Source organism: Rhinatrema bivittatum, chromosome 1 (assembly GCF_901001135.1).
Source record: "Rhinatrema bivittatum chromosome 1, aRhiBiv1.1, whole genome shotgun sequence".
Classification (NCBI taxonomy): Eukaryota; Metazoa; Chordata; class Amphibia; order Gymnophiona; family Rhinatrematidae; genus Rhinatrema; species Rhinatrema bivittatum.
The window spans coordinates 19,581,260-19,608,809 of NC_042615.1; the positions used below are offsets into that span (position 1 = coordinate 19,581,260).

At 43.0% G+C, this 27,550-nt stretch overlaps 1 protein-coding gene across 5 annotated transcripts in view; it reads left to right on the forward strand.

Moving 5' to 3' along the window:
• LARP1B (La ribonucleoprotein domain family member 1B) overlaps positions 1–27,550 on the forward strand; it is a 579,846-nt gene that overhangs the window by 113,479 nt on the left and 438,817 nt on the right. For 4 of the 5 annotated variants that reach the window (XM_029591442.1, XM_029591526.1, XM_029591184.1 and 1 more), the window contains exon 3: positions 13,072–13,131. The exons of the other annotated variant lie outside the window; for it this stretch is intronic. In XM_029591442.1, coding sequence (XP_029447302.1) covers positions 13,072–13,131 — 60 coding nt within the window. The remainder of the gene's footprint in view (positions 1–13,071; positions 13,132–27,550) is intronic. 5 annotated transcript variants of the gene reach the window in all.

Genomic DNA, 27,550 nt, shown 5'->3' on the forward strand with positions numbered 1-27,550 from the left:
CTGCGCGCGCTGCCTGTTCCCTCCGAGGCCGCTCCGATTTCGGAGCGGCCTCGGAGGGAACTTTCCTTTGCCCTCCCCCCACCTTCCCCTCCCTTCCCCTACCTAACCCACCCCCCCCCCCCCGTCTTAAACCCCCCCCCCTTAACTTTGCGCGCGTCAGCCGGCTGCCCAGCTCCGTGGTCCGGTCCCGGGGGCTGTTCCGGAGGCCGCAGCCACGCCCCCGGAACGCCCCCGGGCCGAAACCACGTCCACGTTGCCGTCCCCGAAACGCCGTGCCCCGCCCCCTAAATGCTGCGTCATCCCGCCGCGCCCCCGCCACGCCCCCAACAGGAAGCCCCGTGGCTTACGCACGTCCTGGGGCTCTGTGCGCGCTGGCGGCCTATGCAAAATAGGTGCGCCGGCGCGCGCAGGCCTTTTAAAATCCACCCTTTATTGTATAACGGGTTGTGGATGCACGTCCAACCTGGCTTAAACAGTCCGCTCAGCTGGACAAGCTTTACAGTATTGGCCTGTATATTGGAAATGTAATGTACTATCTTTGCCCAGAAAGACTGAATCACTGAACAAAGACAATGGGTCAAAGAGCCCTCTTCCACATTAAATTTAATATAGAGCTCTGTATGTGATATACCAGCTTTGAAGGCCTGTGTTTGAGACACTTAAGCCCTTCACAGGAACTTATATTGTAGTTCTTGTATATCCATATTGAGAGAAAGTTCCTTGATATTTTTATATGGCAGTATAGTCGAGATTGTTAAGAAGTTAACAGCAACATGAAAACGAAAAAAAAAAAAGGAAACATCAGGAGGTGAGGGGAAAAGGTGAGATGTGTGACCACGCCCCCCCCCCCCCTGACGTCACTGGGAGCTCCGTCGGCAGTTGAAAAGCGCCTCACCACCAGGCGCCGGCGAGCAGGGAGGCCACCCTCCATCCTCGGGCCCCCGCAGGAAGTTAACAGCAACATGAAAACAAAAAAAAAAAAAAATAGGAAACTAACATCAGGAGGTGAGGGGAAATGGTGAGATGTGTGACCACGCCCCCCCTGACGTCACTGAGAGCTCCGTTGGCAGTTGAAAAGCGCCTCACCACCACCTTTGTGCAACCCTTTGTGCTTCATTTAAAATTCTTTCATTTATTTTTTCTGTTAATTAACTTTTTTTCCGAGTTCTTGCCTTATGGCTTGTTAACAATTTTTTATAAATGTTCATTGTATTTGACTATGGAAATATATTTCCTGCCTTTTCTGTTTTATGTAAACTGGTATGATTTGCATTTGATGTAAGAATGTCAGTATATAAAAATAAAAAATAAATAAATAGTTCGGTAATAAGAAAACCACTCCAAAGAATTTTGAAATCAGCATCAGATTCAAATTTATGAAGGCCTTGACATATTGTAGATAAAGGCAATTTCTTTGGCTCTTGATGTTTAATGAAAGTCTTGATGGAATCAAGGAAGAGTGAGTCCATATCTTTCAGAGATAACGAGTTTGCATAACCTTTTTCTTATATTCAGTTAAGACATCATTCAGGGTGTATTTATTTTTCATCTCTTAAAGACAGAATCGTACCCCCCTTCCAAAACATTTTGTAACTGAGTTATGCCCTTAACTTTCGAATGTTGCAAAACTGATGCATTGCCACCTGGCGTAAAATATGAATTTCCTTGAATTGGTAATAGTTGTGAGCAGATGGAGGATCTTTTAAGCATTTTAGTCAATTCACCCATGCCCACTTTAAGGGAGGCTATCAAAATAGACTTAGACCAACCACCTGTTAATTTACCATATGGAGCATGTAGAACAAATTTCAGATCAAGAGGGGTTGTTAATGCTTGTTCACCCATCAAATTAACATAAATAGACTTGTTATAGATCTAGCCTTGAATTATTCTTAATAATGCCAAATTTATGTCCTCAAATCTGGAAGCCGCCCCCCCCCCCCCCCCCCCCAAGCATTCTTCAGGCATTTCAGATGGACTCTGGGCTTCTTGCCCCTCCAAAAGAAAGTAATCAAAATGTGTCTAGTTTTCAAATATTTTGGTTTTTAAATGAAGTGGTAGATTCTGAAGAACATATAGCCATTTTGGAAACACTAGCATGTTAAATTAATTCTTCCCACAAGATAATCGCAAACCTTGCCAAGCTTGAAGCTTTGTTTTGGTATAATCTAAAAGCAGGGAAGCATTTAAGGCATAAAGAGGTCCTAAATCCATGGTCATCCACAAACCCAAATATCTAAAGCTATCCATAGCCCATTTCAATAGAAAATTATCAGCCCAGTGTTCTTTGAGAGAATTAGGGAAAGCCAAAGCCTCAGATTTCTCTTTATTGTGGTGGAAGCCAAAGAAATCTCTAAACCTGGAAAATATTTTCATTAAAACAGACAGGGATGATTTAGGGTTAATAAGAATTACAAGAATAACAGCAAATGCATATTTGAAAGCTTGGTTCCCAGTTGAATCCCCTCTATCTTCTGAGACATTTGAATAAAACTCAACAGTGGTTCTAAGAAAAGCAAAAATAAAAGAGAACGTGGACATTCCTGTCTAGTTCCTCTCCCTATGGGGAAAAATTCCGACTGAATGCCATTAGCCACTGCACTCGCCCTGGGATTCCTATACAACAATTGTACTGACTGTAAAAATCTATCAACCCCATATATTCTAAAAGATATGACCACGCCACTCTATCAAAATGCTTTTTTAGCATCAAAACTATCAAGTAGGGGGATCTGTCAGTCTACTCTCAAAGACATTAGTCAGTAAAAGATGTACATTCATCAATGCATATCTCTTGCAGATGAAACCAACCTGCCCAAATTTAATAATGTTAGGTAAAAGAATCGCCAATCTATCAACTAACAACATAGCCATTAATTTCTGCTCAAAATTTGAGAGAGATAGGGCGATAAGATGTAGGTGTCATGAGATCCTGCCCTGGTTTGGGTATCACTATAATTTGTGCCACAGTCTCACTAGGTTGATATCCCCACCCCGGTCTAATAAGGCTTGGTAGTTGTGACACGAAGGTGGAAATTTTGTCCATCAGAATCTTATAAAATTTAGCATTATATCCATTGGGACCCAGAGCTTTTAAAAGTTTCGCCTCCTGACTACCCACCATTATCTCCTCTGGACTACATGGCCTATTCAACCAGACTAGATTTTCCTCAGTAAATTTGGGCAGATTTATACTATTCAAAAAATCTTTACATCAATCCATATGACCCCCTTCTGAAGTATATAACTTTGTATAAAAGTCCTGTAAAATTCTAACAGTCTCTTGTTTAGAGTTAGCATGATGCCTCTTAGGTGATTTCAATGTGGCATTAAATCTAGAGCCCAAAGTAGTTTTTATTAAATTCACCAAACGTTTGCTGGATTTATTCCCATATTGATAGTTTAAACTTATAGTAATTAATACTTTTTATAGTTCGCTGATGTGTCAGAGAGTTTAAATGAACACGAAGAGATAGATCGGAAAAAAGGACTTTTATTGAATCTTGCCAGACTCTGGCCGAGTTTCGCTCTTCTAGGAGCTGCCTCAGGGGCTTAACAGCCACATCTGTTGGCTCTTCCACGAGCACACTATTTTTTTTAAACTGAAAGGTATTGAGAATTCGGTCATCTCATACACTGAAGCTATGTATGAGAAGTCTATTCATTGGTTGAAACCATACTGTTGTAGTGATTGTTTCAAACGCCAGTATGTGAACACTTGTTTGTCAGTGGCAAGGCTGCAGCGCAATGTGGAATGTAGTAGTAGTAAATCTCCAAACTCAAGGTACTTGGACGAAACTCGAAGCAACATTTCAAATCAATTTCCTAGAGCTTTGAGCTATACATTATGCGCTACATGCGTTGAAGGACTGCCTTTCACACAAGACTGTTCTAATACAAACAGACAACACCGTTGCCATGTGGTACCTGAACAAGCATGGATGTACAGGCTTGTATCTCCTTTGTCAAGAAGCAGCACAAATATGGGACTGGGCCCTGACACATTCAATGTTTCTCCAGGCCACTTATCTAGCAGGCATACACAACGTCATTGCAGACCGCCTCAGTCATCAGTTCCAACCTCACGAGTGGTCCCTTAGTAGCGACCAGGATATTTCAGTGTTGGGGTCAACCAACAGTGGAACTCTTTGCATCCAAGCTGAATCGCAAAATAGACAAATTCTGCTCCCTATACCATCCGACCAACAACTTTGCCAGGGATGCCTTTGCTCGCCCCTGGAATTCAAGCCTTCTATACGCTTATCCCCCAATACCACTACTAACCAAGACTCTAGTGAAGCTACAACAGGATAAGGGGTCCATGATACTCATAGCTGTTATGCTCTCCTCCTGCAGAGGGGAGGAGATAGCAATCTGTTATCACTCACCCCGCCAGGAGGGCGGAGTTAGCAATCTATTCTGCTTTTCTCCTGAAAGGGGGAGGAGTTAGCAATCTGTCATGATCTGCTCCTCCAGAGGGGAGGAGTTAGCTATTTGTAGAGCTTACCCCACCAGGAGGGCGGAGTTAGTAATCTGTTAGCGAACTCTTGTTAGATGCTCCTGTAAGGGAAGGAAGTAGCAATCTGTTATGGGTGAACTCCCCAGGGAAGAGTAGTTGGCAATCTGTTCAATGATACTCTTCTGAGGAGAGGAGCTAACAATAGATATATTGTACTTCGCTACTGAGATAGCAATCTATCATGCCTCCGCTACAGAGTAGCAATCATATATAGGCTGCTGGCAAGTCCCATAGAAAGAGAAGGTAGCTATCTATATAATACTTCCGTAAGCGGTGTTAGTAGTCGGTAGTGGTTAGCTCCCACAGAGTGATAGTAGTGTAAGGAATGACCACTTGGAGGAAATGGTGAATCCCTGGGCCGATGGCAGATGACAGCGCCCCCAGGAGGAGATCCTGAGAGGAACCACCAGCTAGGCTAGAATATGAAGTAAACACAAATAGTTCTTTAATAGACCGGAAGCTGGACCACCAGTGGTGGCAGTAGTGAGTCGATGTGTCCGGTAGGGCTGAAGTCCTTCTGATTCTGGAATATAATCTCTGGGTCACTGAGCTGTAAAGAGAGACTGGAAATAGTGAGTAGACATGGTATACTGGATACAAGATGGTACCCTCACAGTAGTAGATGTCTGCAATGGTTTCTATGCCACAGAGAGTCTTCAGTATATTCAGGAACAGGAGCTGTAGGCGAGCACTGGTTCCTTTGAACAGTCTGTAATAAGAACTCACAATAGCTGTATATGAAATGGCTTGTAGAGTAGAAGAGAGTCTGTAAAGGATTCTAGGAACATGGGCCCTCGTGGAGCGAGTACCGGTTCCTATCTGTAATCTTGCCAATATAACTCTCGATCTCCATACCTGCAATAACGTCTTGGACGGAAGGGAGTCTTCAGAGCTATAGGAATGTAGGCCCTCGTGGAGCGAGTACAGATTCCTATCTGCAATAGGACTTACTGTGTTCACGTCCGCGATGAGCTCCAGGCAATGAGGAGTCTTCTGAGTATTCAGGGACGTAGGCCCTTGAAGAGTGAGTACTGGATCCCGTCTTGGAAATCTGAAATCAAGAAGAGAGTGCGGAGCCCCCATGGAGCGGGTACTCCTGGAAAGTTTGAAAAGGCCGAGCAGTGGAGAAAGATTCCCCTCGCTGACTCGGATCGTTGTTGCAAGTATTGTGGATTGCCGAAGAAGTCCTGTTGGAGTTCCTTGCTAACTCGTTAGAGGTTAGCAAACAAAGACCTTTTAAAGTGAAAATGGATGAAGTCACTACGGGGGGACGCCCCCGAAGTTCGCGCCCTTGCTGGTACAAAGTCTGGAGTGCACGCCCTTACGTCATTAGGAACATGGCGGATCCGTAGCGTCAAGCCAGCCCGGGGTCACTGGGACCAAGAGGCAGGGAGAAGCTGTGGCTGCATCTGTCTGTCAGAGCAGAAGGGAGTCGCTCCCAAGGTAGAGAGGGTGGAGTGAGGGGCGAGAAGAGGCACGAATGCAACAATAGCCCCGTATTGGCCTCGACAAGTATGATTTCCCATACTCCTCGATCTCTCAATCAGACAACCAATTTGCCTTGGCACAGCACCCACTCTGATAACTCAGGATCAGGGCCGGTTGTACCATCCCAACCTTCAATCCCTATCTCTAACGGCCTGGATGTTGAAAGCTTGATCTTGCAACCACTCAATCTTTCAACTAATGTCTCTCAAGTGCTTGTAGCTTCATGTAAACCTTCCACATGAAAAAACTATCGTTCTAAGTGGAAAAGATTCACCACATGGTGTGCACAGAAAGGCATTAACCCTTTTTCCTGCTCCACTTCATCTTTATTAGACTATCTTTGGCACCTTTCGGACTCAGGTCTCCAGACCTCATCAGTAAGAGTACATCTCAGTACAATCTCAGCGTACCATAATACAATAGGGGATGCACCGATATCAGTACAACCCCTTGTTAGTAAATGGGACCTTAATGTGGTACTAACAAGGCTCATGCGTTCTCCTTTTGAACCCATGGCTTCCTGCAATATTAAATTTCTTACATAGAAATCTATATTCTTGATAGCCATTACATCTGCTAGAAGGGTTAATGAGTTACAAGAATTTGTCACATACTCACCCTATACAAAATTCCTACATGATCGAGTGGTACTCCGTACACACCCAAAATTCCTTCCCAAAGTAGTTAGGGAATTCCATTTGAATCAATCCATAGTCTTACCCACATTCTTCCCAAGACCTCACTCTCACCAAGGTGAAATTGTTTTGCACACTTTGGACTGTAAACGTGCACTTACATATTACCTAGATCGCACCGCAGTCCATAGGAAGTCCACCCACTCTTTGGGGCGGATTTTCAGAGCCCTGCTCGCCTAAATCCGCCCAAAACCGGGCGGATTTAGGCGAGCAGGGCCCTGCGCGCCGGTGAGCCTATTTTACATAGGCCTACCAGCGCGCGCAGAGCCCCGGGACTCGCGTAAGTCCCGGGGTTCTCCGAGGGGGGCGTGTCGGGGGCGGGCCCGGTCGTCGTAGCGTTTCGGGGGCGTGTCGGCAGCGTTTTGGGGGCGGGTATGGGGGCGTGGCTACGGCCCGGGGCGGTCCGGGGGCGTGGCCGCGCCCTGCGTACCCGCCGTCAGGTCGCGGCCCGGCGCGCAGGAGGCCCGATCGCGTGCGGGGATTTACTTCTCCCTCCGGGAGGCGTAAATCCCCGGAGAAAGGTAAGGGGGGGGGGGTGTAGACAGGGCCGGGCGGGTGGGTTAGGTAGAGGAAGGGAGGGGAAGGTGAGGGGAGGGCGTTAGAGGATTCCCTCCAAGGCCGCTCCGATTTCGGAGCGGCGTTGGAGGGAACGGGGGTAGGCTGCGCGGCTCGGCGCGCGCCGGCTATACAAAATCGATAGCCTTGCGTGCGCCGATCCAGGTTTTTAGCAGATATGCGCGGCTCCGCGCGTATCTACTAAAATCCAGCGTACTTTTGTTTGCGCCTGGAGGGCAAACAAAAGTAGGCCTATTCGCGGAGTCTGAAAATCCGCCCCTTTGTTTCTTTTGATCCAAACAAACCAGGTAAAGCAGTGGGCAAGCAAACTCTCTCCAGCTGGCTTGCAGAATGTATACAGTTCTGCTATGAAAAAGCAGGCCTTCCTCTCCAAGGGCAAGTAAAGGGGCACTCAGTAAGAGCAATTTTAGCTTCAGTAGCACACTATCGTTCTGTGCCAATAGCTGATATATGTAAAGCCGCAACATGAACTTCTCTTCACACCTTTGCAGCTCACTACTGTTTGGACAAGGAAGGAAGACAAGATTCAGCCTACGGACAATCTGTTTTAAAGAACTTGTTTCCAGCATAATCCCAATTCCTTCAGCATCCAACCTGCTGTGATTTTAGGCTGCCTCATTGGCTTGTTACGGCGGTTACTACCCCAAACCAAATGTGCCTGATACTTCACTTTAGATGCATATCCAGCATAGCTCTCTGCTTCAACGGCAGGGGAGAAGAAAAACAACCAATAAGGGCTGTATAACATAGTCTGGGTTAAAACAAATAAGCATGGGTGTAGCTTGCTTATTGCGGCGGTTACTACCCCTACTACCCCCTAACTAATCAAGCTTGATATTTCACTTGGATGCAGCTCCATCACTGCTCTCTATATTAATGGTGGGGGGGGAAGGGAAATAGAACCAAGAGCTAAAAGAAACAGATAAGTATGAGAGAAAAAATGTGTGAAGCTTGCTGGGCAGACTGGATGGGCCGTTTGGTCTTCTTCCGTCATTTCTATGTTTCTATGTTTATTGTGCCTGTTGCACACTGTGTTCCCTGTTGATCCACTACACAATGATTCAGCCGAAGCTTGCTAATCACCCATATGTGAGGACTAGCATCCTGCTTGTTGCTTACATTGTAATAGGGGTTATCCCAGGACAGCAGGATGTAGTCCTCATGAAACCCACTCACCACCCCGCGGAGTTGGGTCTGATACATTTTATTATTTTATTTTTGGCTAAAGCTTATTGCTACAAACGAGACTGAAGGGGAGACACCTGTGGATCAGGGAATTATGGCATGCTGGGCATGCTCAGTGGCCTCTGTGTGCCAGTCAAAAGTTTCTAGAAACTTTGACAAAGTTTTCCGTGATAGGACTCCGTCCAGTGACGGCACCCATATGTGAGGACTACATCCTGCTGTCCTGGGATAACACCAATTACAAGGTAAGCAATTTTGCTTTCCCCCCCCCCCCCCCTGTGTCATATGAGTTCTATCCAAATTTGGATCACGAACTAGATTAAAATCTCTTCCCACCACAAAACCATTGTCTAAATAGGGAAGAAGATGTTGAAAATTTTCAACAAAAAAGGAGTGGTCATTATTGTGGGGAGCATAAAGATTACACAATACCAATGATATATGGTATAATTCAGCAATCAAAATCACATAACGGCCCTTGGGATCTACAGTTTCTTGCTTGATCATAAAAGAAAGAAACATTTTTTTTCAAATTAGAATGGCTATTCCAACTGATCTAGTAGTGGCTGAAGCATACTAGACTCTACCAACCCACCACTCTTTAACTTTTGGTGTTTCAGAACACTCAGATGGATCTCTTGCAACAGAGCAATATCTGCCTTCCTTTTGTTCAAGACTGTAAGTATTTTTGTTGTCTTGATCAGGGTCATTCCCACATACATTCAAAGCTATCTTAACATCAGATTGAGTCATTTAGCCACCCATTAAAACAAGGACATAAGCAATATCAATAAACATGTCATGAAAGGTAAGAGGCTCTCCCAGCTTAAGCCTCTCCTAAGAACAAGCCCAATAACTTCAATCTTCCTGCAGCATGGAAATATGAAAATCAGTATTGGATCTTCTACTGCAATTACCTCAAAAAATGTTACCTCCTCAAGTACCCTAACTCCCTCCCCTGCCTTTCCACTCCATGTAGCAACCATACCTTACAGAAGATTACGTTTGTGTGTAAGACACCTCCCCTCACCACCTTATGTCTTAAAATTGCATAAGCCTCGCAAAACAAAAGGTGAGGTTCAGAATCCAAAACATTAGTTAACCATTAACGGATCAGTTCAATCACAAATTACAAAAAGCTCTGTATAACTGGATTTTTCCTACGTAGTACCTCAGCAGAACTAACAGTTTGAAGCCCAGATTCAATGATTAATATTAAACCAGCTCAAGGGAAAATCTGTTCACCCATCTGATCCTGGCTGACCGGTGCTTGTCTTCCCCCCCCCCCCCCCCCCCCCTAATTCTTCCACAAAACGTTTGGCTTCTATGACTGAGTGGAACCATTTTACTCCATCAGCATGAGAAGCTATGTTTGGCAGGGTAAAGTAACGCTGAGCGTATGCCCATCGAAAAAAGCTTTGAGCACAAAGACGTAAACTCATGACATCGGGCTGACAATTTTGCTGAATAATCTTGAAAGACAAGGATTTGTTTCTGTTGTAGCTCAGTTGTTTCCCCACTCTGAGAGACTTCATGATTTCTACCTTGTGTGAAGTTAAGCAGTTGGGCAATAACCGCATGTGGCCTGTCCACATTGTCTGTGAGGGGCTAGCCGATGGGCCCATTCAGTATTCAGGTTACCATGTGTTCCAGAAATATGAAGCTACTGAGGCAACTACGATTCCAGAAAACCCATCAGATCTTTCTCCCAAAGATTCAGGCAGTTCAATGAACAGTAAATTATTGCGGTGAGACCTATTTTCCAGGTCTTCTAGCCGCTTGTCATGTTTCGCAGGGCCACATGGAGCTCATCTTCCTCCATCTTGGTCTGGTGCAAGGTGTTCTGCGTGTCCGCACATTTTTACCTCGATAAAGCGGCATTCAAACACAGTCAAGGTAACCGAGTTCGTCAAAGATTCTTTTTAACTCTGGTTCCAGTGCTTCTATAACTGCTCTTTATTTCAGAGATCACCACATTTTGTACCGCTCCATGCTCTGCAGTAGGACAGGCATCTGCCATTTTGGAATCCCCCGATTTCGGCTTATCTTTCTTTCTCTTTAGTCAGATGGGTTGACATACCCATTGTAATTTAACAGAATCTGATTCTGGATATTTTCACCATTGTATTTTCATCATTGTATAGATGTGTTGATTGCCAGAAAATATAGCCAGGAGGAGGTGGATGAAGGATGGAGAAGCTTGAGAGAAAAAAAAAATCTCTTCCCTCATAACACCACGTGATCTCCCAAATTTGCTTTATTAACCTATCTTACACCTGCCACTGTTGGGAAAACTGAACATGCTGTTCATCAACTTCAGGAGTTCTTAGATGAACACATTTTATATCAGGTTCAGTCAGGCTTTCATAAGCCTCATAGTACTGAGACCTTGTTTGTATCTTTACCGGATACATGGAGGACCAATTTAGATCAAGGGAATGTAGTTTTAGATATCTCAGTTGCATTTGATTGAATCAACCACATTCTTTTAACATTTATGGTCATGAGGAATTGGTCCTTTAATTCGACATTGGTTTATGTCTTATTTTTCCCATCAGGTGCAATAAATTGGTTCACAGATGTTATTACCTAAAATTCTAAAAACAGGTGTCCCTCAGGGATCATCTCTTTCAGCAGTAGAGTTTAATATCATCTTGCTTGTCAGTTGTCATCTTCAGATTTTCTTCTTATTTCCAGAGACTAATATCAGTATACCCCCTAAGGTATTGAGGAGTTTAAATATTTTTCAAGTGTGGATTCAAAATAATTGTTTAAAACTAAATTTTGTGAATTTAGTGAAGCAATTAGTAGTTGATCTGTAAATGACACCATGTGATCTGGTGTTAATAGGGGATGTGGCTCTGCCATTATGTTCTGAGGTACGAAACTAGGATGTGCTGTTTGACAGGCACCTTACTATGAACTTTAAAAGTTTATGCCTTGGATAGTACTGCTTTCTTTAAATTGAAAAGTGTAGCAAACCTAAAACAGCTAATTTCATGGTATAACTTTCGTGTCACTGTCCAGGCTTGGTGATGCCTGGGGTGGATTATTATAGTGCTGGTATTCCTTTGTGAGTGATTCAGGTTCAGAATGCAGCAGCTAGACTAATCTCACAGGTTGTTGCATATAACCCCCATTCTCTATAAGCAACATTGCCTTGCTATCATATGGTGTACTAAATTTAAAATTCTCTCACTTAGTTTTGAAGTGCTTCATAATGTAGGTCCCTACATATTTGAGCAAAATGATTCAAGTTTACTCTCCTTCCAGATGCCTCTGATCTGGGAATTCTTGAACTTGTAGTTTCCCCTCTGTTCACCATGCTTGATTTTGTGACAAGATCATATGCCTTTTCAGTCGCTGGCCCTAAACTTTGGAGCTCACTTCCTGAAAATCTTTGCTTTGAAGGTGGTTTAATTTTAGGAAGAAAGTGTAAGGCTTATTCCAACAGGCATTTCCACTTTGACTCGTTCAGACAAAAATCTAAGTCATGGCTTTTTGGCAAGGCCTTTCCTGCAGAAACCGTCTTCAGTCTTCCTACCTAACTACCTGAACTTAGAATACCATTAGGAGTCCTTATTCAAACTGTAAATCTGATTTTAACTATTGAATTGATTGAAATGGTATTGGTTTGCTTTCATTTTGTTGTAATCCACCTTGAGATCATACTTGGTAAAAGGTGAAATATAAAATGTCTATAAATAACTACTGACAGATGGACTTTGGTGCATTTTCATGAGACCCAATGTTGTTGTAAGTTACTGTTTTGTTTCATTGTTTTATGTTGGTTTTATTTATTATGGGTGTTGGTTGTGCCTTGCAAGGAGTAATTTATTAGTTATAAATGTTTTAAATACCCTTAGATTGGGTCCCTCTGGGGCAGGAAAAATACTTATTGTACCTGAATTGTAACTAGAACTTGAGGTCATTTGCAAAGGTTGGTAATTTAAATCCAAATTCATTCACAGGCCTTGCCTTTTAATTAAAAAAAAAAAAAACCCCAACAAAAAACCATTGACTTCAGGACCAACTAGTTTTTCCTACCTTTGTCAAATCTATTGTTTTGTAAAAATGATTCAGTAATAAATCAGCATACTTTGTTTAATTTACAGATGTGAGTTCATGTGAAGATGTGAGTGCATATATAAATTATTCCACTGAAATTGTAGGGCTGCTCTCTGCCTTGTGTGAGTTCCATGTGTTATTTCTAGGCCCAGCCCCTGCTTATTAGTCGGGGGCCGGAGATGTTGTGGAAGCCCTGGGTATGGGGCAGTCAGAGGTGGACAGGAATAAAAGTACATGACTAGAATTCAGTGTGTGTGTATATCAGGATCTGAAGGGAGCTGGACTATCGCTGCAATGCTAGTTACAAAGGAGAAATGGGAAAACCCCAGGTAATGATAAATAAGGCTCAGGAAGTTGTAGCTCCAGTAGGGGTCCGTTCTGATTGAGGTGGAATCTCAAGAGCAGTAGGAAGCTGCCAGGCAAAATAACCCCTAAATTAGAATTGCTGAAGTGTTCTGATTATTTGTAAAGCAGCCTTTATATTAGGAGGTGGATGAAGATTTTGAAAGTAACAGTTTTTTGTTTGGTTTGTTTTTACAGGCTAGCGACTTTAGTGACATAACAAACTGGCCTACACCGAGTGAAATCGCAAACAATGAAGTGAGTATTCTCATTAGGAATGGCCGGGGCTCTGGCTCTGGAGCTCAGAGCCAGCTCCAAGACCTGAGGTGGATTTGGTTATTTATTTTTTTAAAGCTATATTCCAGAGCTGGAATGTAGCAGGGCTTCTGAACTTGGAGCCAGAGCTGAGGTTCTGGACTTGCTCCTCTTTTAAAATACGGTTAGCTTGCTGAAAGTAACAAAATGTAGTACATAATTCATTTCATAAGAGTGAAATAATCAAATCTCATTCCAATTATTTGGGAAAGAACATTTTTATTAATGTAATCTTTTTGATGCTTTCCTTTTATTTGGTTCTAGAGCTGATTAATCTATTAGAATTCCTAACCATGTTTGGGGATTGGGTGGAAGTCAGGTGACAGTATGGATGGAAAAAGGCACTGGAGGGAAAAGGTTATTCATTATGCTGTATTTCCTGACTTGTTAGATATACAAATAAAATAATTTAGGTTTGACAAACAGCTTTTATTTATACTTTTGCATTCAAAATCATAATTATCTTGGAATATTTATTATCCAGTAACATCAGAAAATGTTAAGCTTATGGTACTATGCATACTTCTACATTTTTTTTTCTCCCGTGGCTTCGGAGCTGGAGCCTGGTAAAAGCAGACAGAGCTGGTGCTGCAGTTTGGAGCTGCTTAGAAATCTGAGCAGGGGTTCTTGGAGCGAGCTGGAACTAGGCTACTGGAGCCACTCAAGCTGGTACTGGCAAACTCCTAATTCTCAGGAGAACAAAATTTGACTAGAAGCAGGTGGTAGACTCTGATTTTCACCCTCTTTACTGGACACAGCTTTCAGTAGTTATCATTTGAGTAATATACCTGTCATTTGTACTGTCAAATAGGTTTCTAACCTTGAGTTGGGAAATAGGTTGGACCTTCTACTACCAGATCTTATTTTTATGCTTGAATTCACAACTGTGTGTGCTGTACTTTGAGCGAGGACGTGCTTTTCTCATGGAACATCGTGGTTTGGTGTCCTCAGAAATTCAAAATTTCACATTTTTCAAAACCTCTCCCATAATTTAAAAAGGGCTGACCCAATCTATGTCAAATTTTAATTGGCGAGTCTTGGTTACATCCCCTACCAATGTTTCGATTTTAGATAATTTATGGTGCTTAAGATAGAAATATGACAGTCCCATGCTAGAAGAAACATACTGTAGATAATTACATTGGACAGAACTGAGGGAACTTTCTGATTTGTTTTGGAATAATTTTTCTCTATTCATATCAATCTTGGACTGCACAGTTCTGTGCTAGTTATCCCAGGACAAGCAGGATGCTAGTCCTCACATATGGGTGACGTCACTGACGGAGCCCTATTACGGGAAAAACTTCTGTCAAAGTTTCTAGAAACTTTTGTCTGGCACTGAGAGGCCACTTAGCATGCCATGATATTCTCTGCCACAGGGGTCTCACTCTAGTCTTCGTTTTTCCGTGCTGCTGCAAGCATCACGGTTATCGGAGCCCTCTGAGACTTACTCTCAGTTTCTGACTAGAAAAGTCATTATTTGAAAATCTCTCCCTCACGGGATCTCACTCTTTCCTCTTCTTCACCGGCTGGTGATATATTTCAGCGTTTATTTTTAATACTCTAATTCAAAATTTTCTCTCAGTCATCGACGGCCGTCGATGTGACCATGGCGTCGGGTTTCAAAAAATGCCCGACCTGTAATCGCACCATGTCGATCACAGACCTGCATCTAGAATGCGTCGTCTGTTTAGGTGAAAAACACAACATTTCCTCCTGTCAGCAATGTCAGGAGATGACACCAAAAGGAAGAAAATTGCGACAGGAGAAAATAGAACAACTTTTTCACCTGCAATTGATTCCTTCACCATCGACTTCATCAAAGTCATCACCGGCAAGAGCTCCCAAGAAAAGTTTGCTCCAAAAATGCCGATCGGACGGTTCGGGAGACAGAACCTCCCCAACACCGTCGACGGTATCGATACGTTCAGATACGGAGGTAAGGCCTAGACATAAACATCGTCATCGATATACCTCGACATCACTGTCCGTTTCCTCTCATGAGGAACCGAGCGAAAAACGGCCTAAACACAAAGATACCTCGCCGTCGCCTAGGTCTCCCTCGGTAGAACCGGCTCCACCACAGGTAATACTCTCTCCGCCTACACCGGTGTCGAGCGTTCCCCCAGTACCACAAGACTTGACATCGTTCATAAAAGAAGCGGTACTGCAGGCCATAAAGGAACATATACCGGTGACTATACTGATGCCGGCGATACCGCCGATGCCGGTGACGTCTTCGTTGCCTCTGACGTCACCGATGCCGGTACAGCCGATACCGATGACAGCTTTAATTCCGGCGCCGGCGCCAATGCTGGGTACCTTCCCGATGCCAGGGGAATCCCTACTCCATCGATACCGATGTCGATGCCTCCTCTTTTTTCGGAGATCACATTGATGCGAACTACATCTTCTGTTCAAATCTCGGTGCCTATTGTCACTTCTGCACCGTCACACAAGAAGACTGGAACATCAACGATGCCATCGAAACACACATTGAAGTCTTCGATACCATCGATGCCGCACACTTCAGCGACGGTGCCGCTTACTCCTGGGGGCCCAGGATCATCAGAAGCAGCATTGTATTCCATCTTACAGAAGAAATACCAGGATTTATTAGACTCTTTGCCATCAAATCCACAAGAAGAGGACTCTTCTCCTCAGGACCCTTTACCAGGGCCCTCTGGATTGATTCCTCCACCAAAACCTGTGATAAAACCACAGCAAACTCCAGAATATGACACATGGAGTGATACTGCATCAGACACTTCTTCTGAAACCTTTATGTCTGATCCTTCACCACCACACCCTAGGAAACAATCCCCTCCAGAGGATCTTACTTTTTTCCACTTTGTGCAAGAGATTGGCTGACTCTATCCCCTTTAAATTGGAATCAGAGCAGGATCTCCGCCAACAGACCATAGAGGTCTTACAATTTGTTGACCCTCCTAAACAAGTAATGGCAATACCCATACATGATGTTCTCCTACAGCTACAGCATCGACTTTGGGAACATCCCTGTTCTGTTCCCTAAGTAAATAAAAGGATGGACACCACGTACTTGGTTCAAGCCACGCCTGGCTATCAGAAATCACAGCTACCCCACAATTCAGTAGTTGTGGAATCTGCACAGAAAAGGGCTAAAAGAACAAGAGTTCACTCATCCAAGCCTCCTGGAAAGGACAACAGATTTTTAGATTCTCTGAGCCGCAAGGTTTTTCAAGGTGCAATGCTCAATTCTAGGATTTCATCCTATCAATTGTATATCACACAATACCAGAGAAACCTCTGGAAACAAATGGAAAAATTTGTTCCATCTCTTCCACAAGAATATAGGGAGGCTGCACAAAACATCATCAATAAAGCTTTCGAAGCTGGTAAACACGAAGTAAGAGCTGCATACGATGGTTTCGAGACAGCTTCAAGGGTGGCGGCCTCAGGCATTAGTGCCAGAAGGTGGGCCTGGCTCAAGGCCTCAGACCTTAGGCCAGAGGTCCAGGATAAATTAGTGGACCTCCCCTGTACAGGGGACAATTTATTCGGTGCCAAGGTACAAGAGGCGGTATCTCAGTTGAAGGAACATAATGAAACATTAAGACAACTTTCCTCCCTTCCCCAGGACCCCACTTCACATGCCACCCGTAGACCTCCAAGAAAAGACATGAGACGACCCTTTTACCGTCAAAAAAGATATTATCCTCCTGCGTCTAGGCCCAGGCAATCCAGAACCCAGCAAAGAACACAGTCACGTCAGCAAAGAACAACTTGGCCCCAACCTGCTACTCAGACAGGACCTGCGGCGGGCTTCTGAAAATCCATCCAGGGAACTCAGCCTTTCCAAAAATCCTCGACCAGAACTCCCAGTAGGAGGCAGGTTATCCAAATTTTACCACAATTGGAGTGCAATATCAACAGATCAATGGGTTCTGTCCATAATATCTCGAGGATACCAACTCAATTTTCTCTCAATTCCCACAGAATTTCCACCGACTCAAGTTCATCTCAACAAAAATCACATGTTTCAGTTACAGGTAGAATTGTCCACCCTTCTGAAATCCATGGCTGTAGAACCGGTGCCTCTATCTCAGCAGGGCAGAGGATTCTATTCCCGATATTTCCTCATTCCAAAGAAAACCGGGGGCCTACGTCCCATCCTCGATCTCAGAAATCTCAACAGATTTCTCAAGAAAGAAAAGTTCAGTATGGTATCCCTAGGCACCATGCTTCCACTTCTTCAAAAAGGGGATTGGCTTTGTTCTCTGGATCTCCAAGACGCTTACGCTCACATTCCAATATTCCCTCCTCATTGCAAGTACCTGCGCTTCATGGTGGGTCATCAATATTTCCAATACAGAGTTCTGCCATTCGGACTTGCCTCTGCTTCCAGAGTGTTCACAAAATGTATGGCAGTAATAGCAGCACACTTGCACAAGCAAGGTGTTCATGTCTTCCCATATCTAGACGACTGGCTCATCAGAAGTCAATCTCTACAAGGAGCTCTAACTTCTCTCAATCAAACAATTACGATACTCCATTCCATGGGCTTTCTTATCAATTATCAGACGTCCCATCTCACACCGTCTCATGTACTGCAATTCATAGGAGCAGAACTGAACACCATCCTTGCAAAGGCATTTCTACCCGAAGATCGAGCAGAAACACTATCCCTATTGGCAAACTCGATTCATTCAAACAAACAAGCAACAGCTCATCAGTTTCTAACCTTACTAGGCCACATGGGACTCCACAGTTTCATGTCACTCCTACGGCAAGACTAGCCATGCGAGTAACTCAATGGACTTTAAGATCACAGTGGATCCAAGCCATTCAACCACTGCATTCTTCAATTCAAGTAACCCACCAGCTACGTTCAATTTGCGCAAACGGCCTACCCCTCCAACAACCAGTCCCTCAAATAACTTTAACTACAGATGCATCCACCTTGGGTTGGGGAGCACACATAGACAATCTCCAAACCCAGGGGTACTTGGACAAAACTTGAAGCTACTTTTCAAATCAATTTCCTGGAACTTTCGAGCTATATGCTATGCGCTGCATGCCGTTCAAGAACTGCCTTTCACACAGACTGTTCTGATCCAAACGGACAACATAGTAGCCATGTGGTACATCAACAAACAGGGAGGTACGGGATCGTATCTCCTTTGTCAAGAAGCTGCACAGATTTGGGGCTGGGCCCTCAACCACTCAATGTTTCGTCTCCGGGCAACTTAATCTGGCAGGCATTCACAACATAGTGACAGATCGATTCAGTCGTCAATTCCAACCACACGAATGGTCCCTGGATCCCTCAGTAGTGACCAGGATATTTCAACGTTGGGGACAACCAACAATAGACCTCTTTGCGTCACATCTGAATCACAAAGTGGACAAATTCTCTTCTCTACACAAACAGAAGAACCAGCCAGCCATGGACGCCTTTGCTTGCCCTTGGAACTCAGGCCTACTATACGCGTATATCCTCCGATACCGCTCATAACCAAAACTCTAGTGAAGCTACAATAGGACAAGGGGTCCATGATACTCATAGCCCCGTATTGGCCTCGACAAGTATGGTTCCCCACACTTCTAGACATCTCGATCAGAGATCCAATTCGCCTGGGTGTAGCTCCCACTCTCATAACTCAGGATCAGGGTCGGGTTGCGCCATCCCAACCTTCAATCTCTATCCCTGACAGCATGGATGTTGAAAGCTTGATTTTACAACCACTCAATCTTTCAACCAATGTATCTCAAGTGCTTATAACTTCATGTAAACCTTCCACAAGAAAAAACTATTCTTCCAAATGGAAACGATTCACCTTGTGGTACAAGCAAAACAATATTGATCCTTTCACTTGCCCCACTACTTCTCTTCTAGGCTACTTATACCATCTTTTAGACTCTGGTCTCCAGACTTCATCTGTAAGAGTCCATTTAAGTGAAATCTCAGCTTACCATAACAAGATGGGAGATGCACCTATATCCACAGAACCCTCTTGTTAGCAGGTTTATGAGAGGTTTAACTCAAATTAGACCACCAGTTCGGCCTCCAGTCACAGAATGGTACCTAAATCTGTGTTTTGACCAAGACTAATGCGTTCTCCTTTCGAACCCATAGATTCCTGTTATCTTAAATTTCTTCTCACATGGAAAACTAACTTCCTCATAGCCATTACATCAGTTAGAAGGGGTTAGTGAGTTACAAGCACTTGTCACGTACTCACCCCTATACAAAATTCCTACATGACAGAGTGGTTCTCCGTACACATCCAAAATTCCTCCCCAAGGTAGTTATGGAATTCCACTTGAACCAATCCATAGTTTTTACCCACATTCTTCCCAGGCCTCATTCTCACCAAGGAGAACAGGCTTTACATACTTTGGACTGTAAGCGTGCATTATCCTTTTATTTAAACCCGCACTGCAGTCCACAGGAAATCCAATCAGCTATTTGTTTCTTATGATCCAAACAAACGGGGTAAGCGTGGGTAAAACTACTCTTTCCAACTGGTTAGCAGATTGCATACAGTTTTGCTATGAAAAAGCAGGCCTTCCTCTCCACGGGCGAGTAAAGGCACATTCAGTAAGAGCAATGTCAACCTCAGTAGCACACTATCGTTCAGTGCCAATCCTTGACACATGTAAAGCAGCAACATGGAGTTCTCTCCACACCTTTGCAGCTCATTTCTGTTTGGATAAACAGGGACGACAAGATTTAGCCTACGGACAATCCGTCTTAAAGAACTTGTTTCCAGTCTAAACCCAACTCCTTCTACATCCAACCTGCTGTGATATTCGGCTGACTCATTTCAACAACAATACTTCACTATTGCCTCAACCTGAAATGAATCAGCCTCTAACTTGCTAATCATCCATATGTGAGGACTAGCATCCTGCTTGTCCTGGGATAAAGCAAAATTGCTTACCTTGTAATAGGTGGTTATCCCAGGACAGCAGGATGTAGTCCTCACGAAACCCACCAGCCACCCCGCGGAGTTGGTTCTCAGTCCATTATTAGTTTATTATTTTAAATTTGCTAAAGCTTATTGCTACATACGAGACTAGAGTGAGAGACCCCTGTGGCAGAGAATATCATGGCATGCTTGGGCATGCTCAGTGGCCTCTCAGTGCCAGTCAAAGGTTTTCTAGAAACTTTGACCAAAGTTTTTCCCGCAATAGGGCTCCGTCAGTGACGTCACCCATATGTGAGGACTACATCCTGCTGTCCCTGGGATAACACCTATTACAAGGTAAGCAATTTTGCTTTTTGATTCTCTTCATATCCTTAGAACCAGCTGTCAATCTAAATCATCCAAGGACAATTCATCAGCCCTCATGAAAAGGCTAGCTAACTGCCTGAGCAAAAAATAAGAGCTGGGTCCTATTACAGTCCTCAGCAGCTAATACAAATAATTACTGCCACTTGGGGAATGTAACAGACCACCAGCTAGTAGGTCTTGAAACCAAATAACTTCCAGTCCTAGCCTCTCCTACTTCCTTTGCATATAGTCCTCTTGTCATCATCTAGTCTCCAATGGAGAAGAGCAAGCACATTCACAAAACTCTTGTTTTTCTCATCAAAATGTGAGAGTTCTGATTGCACTGGGCCATGGGGGAAGTCTAATTGAACCAAGGGTTTCGACTATTGAGAGTGAAACCTTACACAGTGTCTACGTGCAGGTCAGGGGGTAAACTGTGAATGGGACTATGAGCCAGACCTTTTATGCAGTCTGGGGCAAAGACAAGTATGTTGAATGTAGCACCAGTATGTGGATGTTTTTGGGTTTTTTTGGCAACAATTTTTGGCTTTAGGTTTCCATGCCTAGATTTAATCCTTTAATAATAAATCCTGTGAAATGTGTGAGTGGGGGAACTCAAAGTGACCTCATATGTGGTGCCCAAAGGCTACAAGCTTATACAAGCTTTCAGTGGCAAGAGCCTTTTTAATCATTGATCACTGTGAGCTATTTTTTAGGAATGCTTCCGTGTCTGAAGCTGTACCGTCTATGTGTACTTATCTTGCATCGCTCTCCAGTCCAATTTTCATGTTAGAGAGCTTTAGTATGGTGCGGCTGGGCGGGTAAATCCGACATTATACCGGCACTCAGTGTTTCGGAGAGAGCCTCCTTCTTCAGGGGGTCGGATACGAATCTTGCCGGCCTAATAGATGCAAGAGAAACACTCTTATCTGGCTGTGCATTTGGCGTCGCAGTGTGGCTTTCCGCGATGCTGGTAATCAGTCTGTCGCCTTGCCTTGAGTAGTCTGTCAGCAGCTGAGTGTCGGTATAACGTTGGATTTACCCACCCAGCCGCACCATACTAAAGCTCTCTAACGTGAAAATTGGACTGGAGAGCGCTGCAAGATAAGTACACATAGACGGTACAGCTTCAGGCACGGAAGCGTTCCCAAAAATAAGTGCATACAGACGGTACAGCTTCAGGCATGGAAGCGTTCCCAAAAATAAGTGCATACAGATAGTGCAGCTTCAGACACGGAAGCGTTCCTAAAAAGTAGCTCACAGTGACCAATGATTAATTTAAAAGGCTCTTGCCACTGAAAGCTTGTATAAGCTTGTAGCCTTCGGGCACCACATATGAGGTCACTTTGAGTTCCCCCACTCATACATTTCAGAGGATTTATTATTACAGTATTTATCATTATTTCCTGTTGCTAATGGATCTTATAATTTTTGTATAGATTTAATCCTTAGCACATGTGCATGTTGAGTTCATGTAGCTGTTATTTCTGATGTCGGCTGAACGAGCGATGGAATATCTCTATCCTTGCATCCCAGTGAAAGAAGGTTTTTTTTAAAAGCAGAGAAACTAAAAACTCAAGGTGATGATACTGCTGCCATTTAGGAATACCTGGACTTCCCTGTGGAACCACTGCTTGAACTCTTTGGGTCAATTTTTTTCTGTTTCTTAAACATTCACAGGTGAATCTTTAGAGGAGTTATGCATATAAATATAACATACTAGCAATTATCAAAAGCCATTTACCTGAGTAAATGCACTTAATGCAGGTAAAACCCAATGATAGCTAAATGGTTTTTACTAATCTAAGAAATTTTTGGGAAAGAAACTGCATTTTATGCTATATAGCAGAATGTGCAAGCTTACTGTTATGAGTTTGTTTTACCTATGGTATTTCTATTCATGCTTTGTTTTCTTTTATGATTTTATGAAATATTGATTTGCGGTATATATATTCCTTTAATAAAATAGTGCATATTGTAGAAATTTTCAAAAGCCTGCTTACACAGTAAAATGCATTTATATAGGTAAATCCCAGTTTTAAGTATGCAAATGCTTTTGAAAATCAAGCCCTATGGGAGTATTTAGATTTGCTAGGTTTTTATAGCTTATAGAAACATAGAAACATATTAATCTAAATATGTACACCCTGGAGGAAAGGAGGAGCAGAGGTGATATGATACAGACTTTCAGATACTTGAAAGGTGTTAATGATCAAAAGACAACGACAAACCTTTTCCATAGGAAAAAAATCAGCAGAACCAGGGGTCACGATTTGAAGCTCCAGGGAGGAAGATTCAGAACCAATGTCAGGAAGTATTTCTTCACGGAGAGGGTGGTGGATGCCTGGAATGCCCTTCCGGAGGATGTGGTGAAGACCAGAACTGTGAAGGACTTCAAAGGGGCGTGGGATAAACACTGTGGATCCATAAAGTCAAGATGCTGCCAATGAAGAGTGGGTGACTCGCCAGAATGATGGCTACTGCCTGGAGTCAATACCCTTATTAAATAAACATACACATGCTTACTGTGACTCCAACATCGCTCTAAGCTTCAACAACAAGAGGAAATGTGGAAAAAAGGATTTGCACTCACAAAGAGGGGAGTAGCTGGCTTGTTACGGTGGTTACTACCCCAAATCAAAAAAGCCTGAAACTTCACTTTCAATGCATATACAGCATAGTTCTCTGATTCAACGGCAGGGGAGAAGAAAAACTGATACTTCACACATCCAGCAGAGCTCTCTGCTTCAACGGCAGGGGAAAAGAAAAGAGGGTTCGCACTCACAAAGCGGGGAGTAGCTGGCTTGTTACGGCGGTTACTACCCCAAACCAAATGTGCCTGATACTTCACTTTCGATGCACATCAGCATGGCTCTCTGCTTCAAACAGCATGGGAGAAGACTGATACTTCACGCATATCCAGCATAGCTCCCTGCTTCAACGGCAGAGGAGAAGAAAAACAACCAATAAGGGCTGTATAACATAGTCTGGGTAAAACAAATAAGCATGGGTGTAGCTTGCTTATTGCGGCGGCTACTACCCCTAACGAATCAAGCTAGATATTTCACTTGGATGCAGCTCCATCACTGCTCTCTACATTAAAGGTGGGGGTGGAAGGGAAATAGAACCAAGAGCTAAGAGAAACAGATAAGTATGAGAGAAAAAATGTGTGAAGCTTGCTGGGCAGACTGGATGGGCCATTTGGTCTTCTTCTGCCGTCATTTCTATGTTTCTATGTTTATAGCTGATGATTAAACCCCTAAAGTGACTGGAAAAGTTTCAATTTAATGTCTTAGAACTGAATATATATATATAATACCACATACTACATTAGTTAACCTCCTATCCCCCACAATCGGAGGCTTATAAGAGAACGTTTTATAGTATTTTCTACTTCTTACAGTGGTATTTCCTTTGCAGTGATTTGTAAAAGGTACTTATATATTTTATGCACTCACATTTTCTCCATTAAGTCCATTCTAGAATATTCTGTGCACGCCCCTGGTCCCCTCTGATTGAAGAAAGAGCTATATCTTCCCTTTTAGTCAGTACAGCACAGTATCTGACCAGCATCAATTTTTGTAATATGGGGCCTGTTTCTGAAAAAGCAGGGTTCAGACCCAGAATTTATAACTTAGAATCTTGTGGGCATTTCAGCTTCAGTATTTCTTTAATTACCCTGGTCATAATTTCCCCAAAGCTCCTGAGACAGGGAAAGTGACAAAACAATGTATTCTTTCCCTCCCCCCCCCCCCCCCCCCCATTCTTAGTAGGAGATATTACTTACAGGGGTCCAGTAAACTCTTTGTATTTCTGTACTGCTGTTTGGACATTTTTGCTGGTATACAGGATTGCTTCCTAAATATATTTTTTGCTTTTTTTTCCTGGATATATTACACTCCAGTTCCAAGCCCTAGGTTTTCACTGTTGCTAAGAGAAAATCTTGACTCTGTTTACTAAGCCCTATAGATTTGGCTGATCTTCAAGATCACAACCTCATTTCTGTGACAGCAATAACTTGTTAATGGGCCGATATAGTAAATGTCGCGGGAGAGCAGGCGAACGCACAGGCCACTCTCTTGTGCGTGCGATTCTGTATTCAAATGAGGGCCTGCTGCAAAAAGAGGCACTAGGGTCACTAGCGCATCCCTAGCGCCTCTTTTTGGACAGGAGCGGTGGCTGTCAGCGGGTTTGACAGCCGACGCTCAATTTTGTCGGCGTCTGTTCTCAAACCTGCTGACAGCCACGGGTTTGGAAACTGGATGCCGGCAAAATTGAGCGTCCGGTTTTCAAGCCGCGGGCCGATCAAAAAAAAATGTTTTAAAAACTTTTTTTAACTTTCGGGCCTCCGACTTAATATTGCTATGATATTAAGTCGGAGGGTGCACAGATAAGCAGTTTTTACTGCTTTTCTGTGCACTTTCCTGGTGCCCGGAGAAATTAACGCCTACCTTTGGGTAGGCGCTAATTTCTGAAAGTAAAATGTGCGGCTTGGCTGCATATTTTGCTTTCTGAATTGCGCAGGAATACCTAATTGGGCCATCAACATGCATTTGCATGTGATGGGCACTATTAGGTTTGGGGGGGGGGTTTGGACGCGTGTTTTTGACGCGTTATTACCCCTTACTGAATAATGTAAAGCACACTCTATGCTTATGGCCAGGGACACAAGAACACTTAGACTCAGTAGAAAGTATAATTTCTTTTTATTAATCAGTATAAGTGTTCTCGGGAGATGCTGGGTACTGGATGCCCTTAGTCTTACAAACTGACCAGCATTTCCTCGTATACAGGAAGTGACTCTTCTTTTATAGATAACATTCAATACTGGAGAAGGATAGAAGGTTCTAGAGATTTGTGTGATTGCCCAAAGGATCATTTACATAAGTTGTGATGTCAAATGCATGATTAGATCATCCCTAACTATCCCTGATTAGTTTATCCAGGACTTGTAGCCCATTTCCCATGGCTTTTGAGATAGTTCTTTGTTCTGTTAAACTCTTACTGGTCAAGACAATCAACACGTCTGTAGCCGTGTTGATTACAAACTCTTGAGAATAGTGCCTGAAGCTCCCCTGTGGTTTCTTCTTTGTGATCCTATGAATAGGCATCACCTGTCTGGTGCCAGCTTGCCTGCTTTTGTAGATATCCAGGGACATTATGCACATCATGCTCAGAAAGTCACTCAGAGTCCATTCAGCCCAGGCAAGCCAAAGAAAAGCAGAGGCTTCTGGGGATTTCCTTCTCCATGTTGGTTTTCTGTTCAGGCATACTTCTCAATAAGGGGTAAAGCTACCACGTCGAAAACGCGTGTCCAATCACGGGTTAACAGTGCAATATCTGTACAATATGGCGATTACAGGTAGTGCATAGAAAAGATAACCCACCATTTCCATTGTCCTGACACATGCAGTAGTTTTTTCTTATCAGTTAGTTTGGCAATATTTTAAGGAGGGCTAGTAGACAAACCTGCAGGTCCAGACATGGAGATAAGACCATAGCACACAGTGGGATGGGCAGGTTCGCTGCTGAGAGCAGAATAGACCACTTCAACAAACTAATCTCTGCAATGAAAAAAAACCTCTAGCACTGTTCAGTCTGCCCACAAACTCCCTGCTTTGTTGATTCACTCGTCTGGAGAGCCACCGGCAGACCCTCTTTTCAGGAAGTTGACAACTTTTGCTAGGCCGAGAGAGAGAGAGAAATTTCCCTGTTAGCTGGGGAAGATTTACTCTGCTCATTAGTGCTGATAAATAAACTGTTTTGTTATTGTCAGATGTTCTTATAAGCGTTTATGCATTTATTATACAGAAGAATATAGCTTTTCATATTTTCACGTAAGCCATAGCCAGGTGTCATTTTCTTAATGTGTATGTGTGAGCCAAACTACAAGGCAAAGCCTCCCATTCTTCCACCCACTACAATATCCTAAAAACCAGGCTAGTTTTGTGGCTTTTGAGAACCAGAGTTGGCCACCCCTGCTCTTCAAGTTATCGTACAAAGTTAGAAAAGCACAATCAACTAGATCATTTAAGCAAAAAACTTTATTTTTTTTATAGGGCAACTTTTTTGCATTTAGTTGTTTGTGTTTTTCTAGTATTTGAAAGATGTCTTTGCTACATTTTCTCATTGGATTGTACAAATTTAAACATAGTCACACAAAAAAAGGGAAAATGATATGAGTTACCCACTTACGAAATTATGAACATTGTCACTAAATATTTGTATTATTTTTTTATTTTTATTTTATTTTTATATCCAATATAAAAATAATAAAAATTAATACAAGATTAGTGACAATGTTCATAATTTCATAAGTGGGCAACACCTTTGAGTAACTCATATCGTTTCCCCTTTTTTTGTGTGATAGTATATTTTGTGGGATTTCTTCGCTCTTTTTTTGTTTTTTGACAAATTTAAACATGACATCTTTCTGAATTTAATGAGGAATTACTATTTACTAATTTTAAAAGATTGAAAATAGTTGATATGGCATGTGCAAAAGTTTGGACATCACTTTGTAACACTATCTCTGGCAGAAATAACTTCTAAATTTCTGTAGCTAGCTAAAAATTTCTCTAGTCTTGCTTTTGGAATTTTTTTTCCCCTCTTATCTGTAGAACTCTTAGCTCAGAAATCTTCTTGGGTCTCCTGCCCTGCACCGCATGTTTGAGATCTCCCACAGATTTTCAGTCATGTCTGGGGACTGTGAAGGCCATTCAAAACCTTCATCTTTCTTGTAAGTACTTCATGGTTGGTTTTGAGGTATGTTTTGTGGATCCATTGTCTTACTAAACTATCCAATCTCTTTTCAGCTTCGGTTTCTTTACTGACCGTAAGACATTAACTTGATAATTGTTGAATCCATTCTTGTTAAATCCATTTGTTGATATTTGTTGAATCCATTCTTGCATCCACCTGCACAATATTTCCTGTGCCACTGGCTGCTGCACAACACCAAAGAGTGATAGATCAACCTCCTTGCACTGTTCTTCAAATGTACTATATCTTGTGCGATTGTGGCTGAACAGTTCATTCATCTTTTAATCTGTCCAAATCACTCTGTTCCAAAAATTGCTCGTTTTTCCTTCTTTCCATAATTA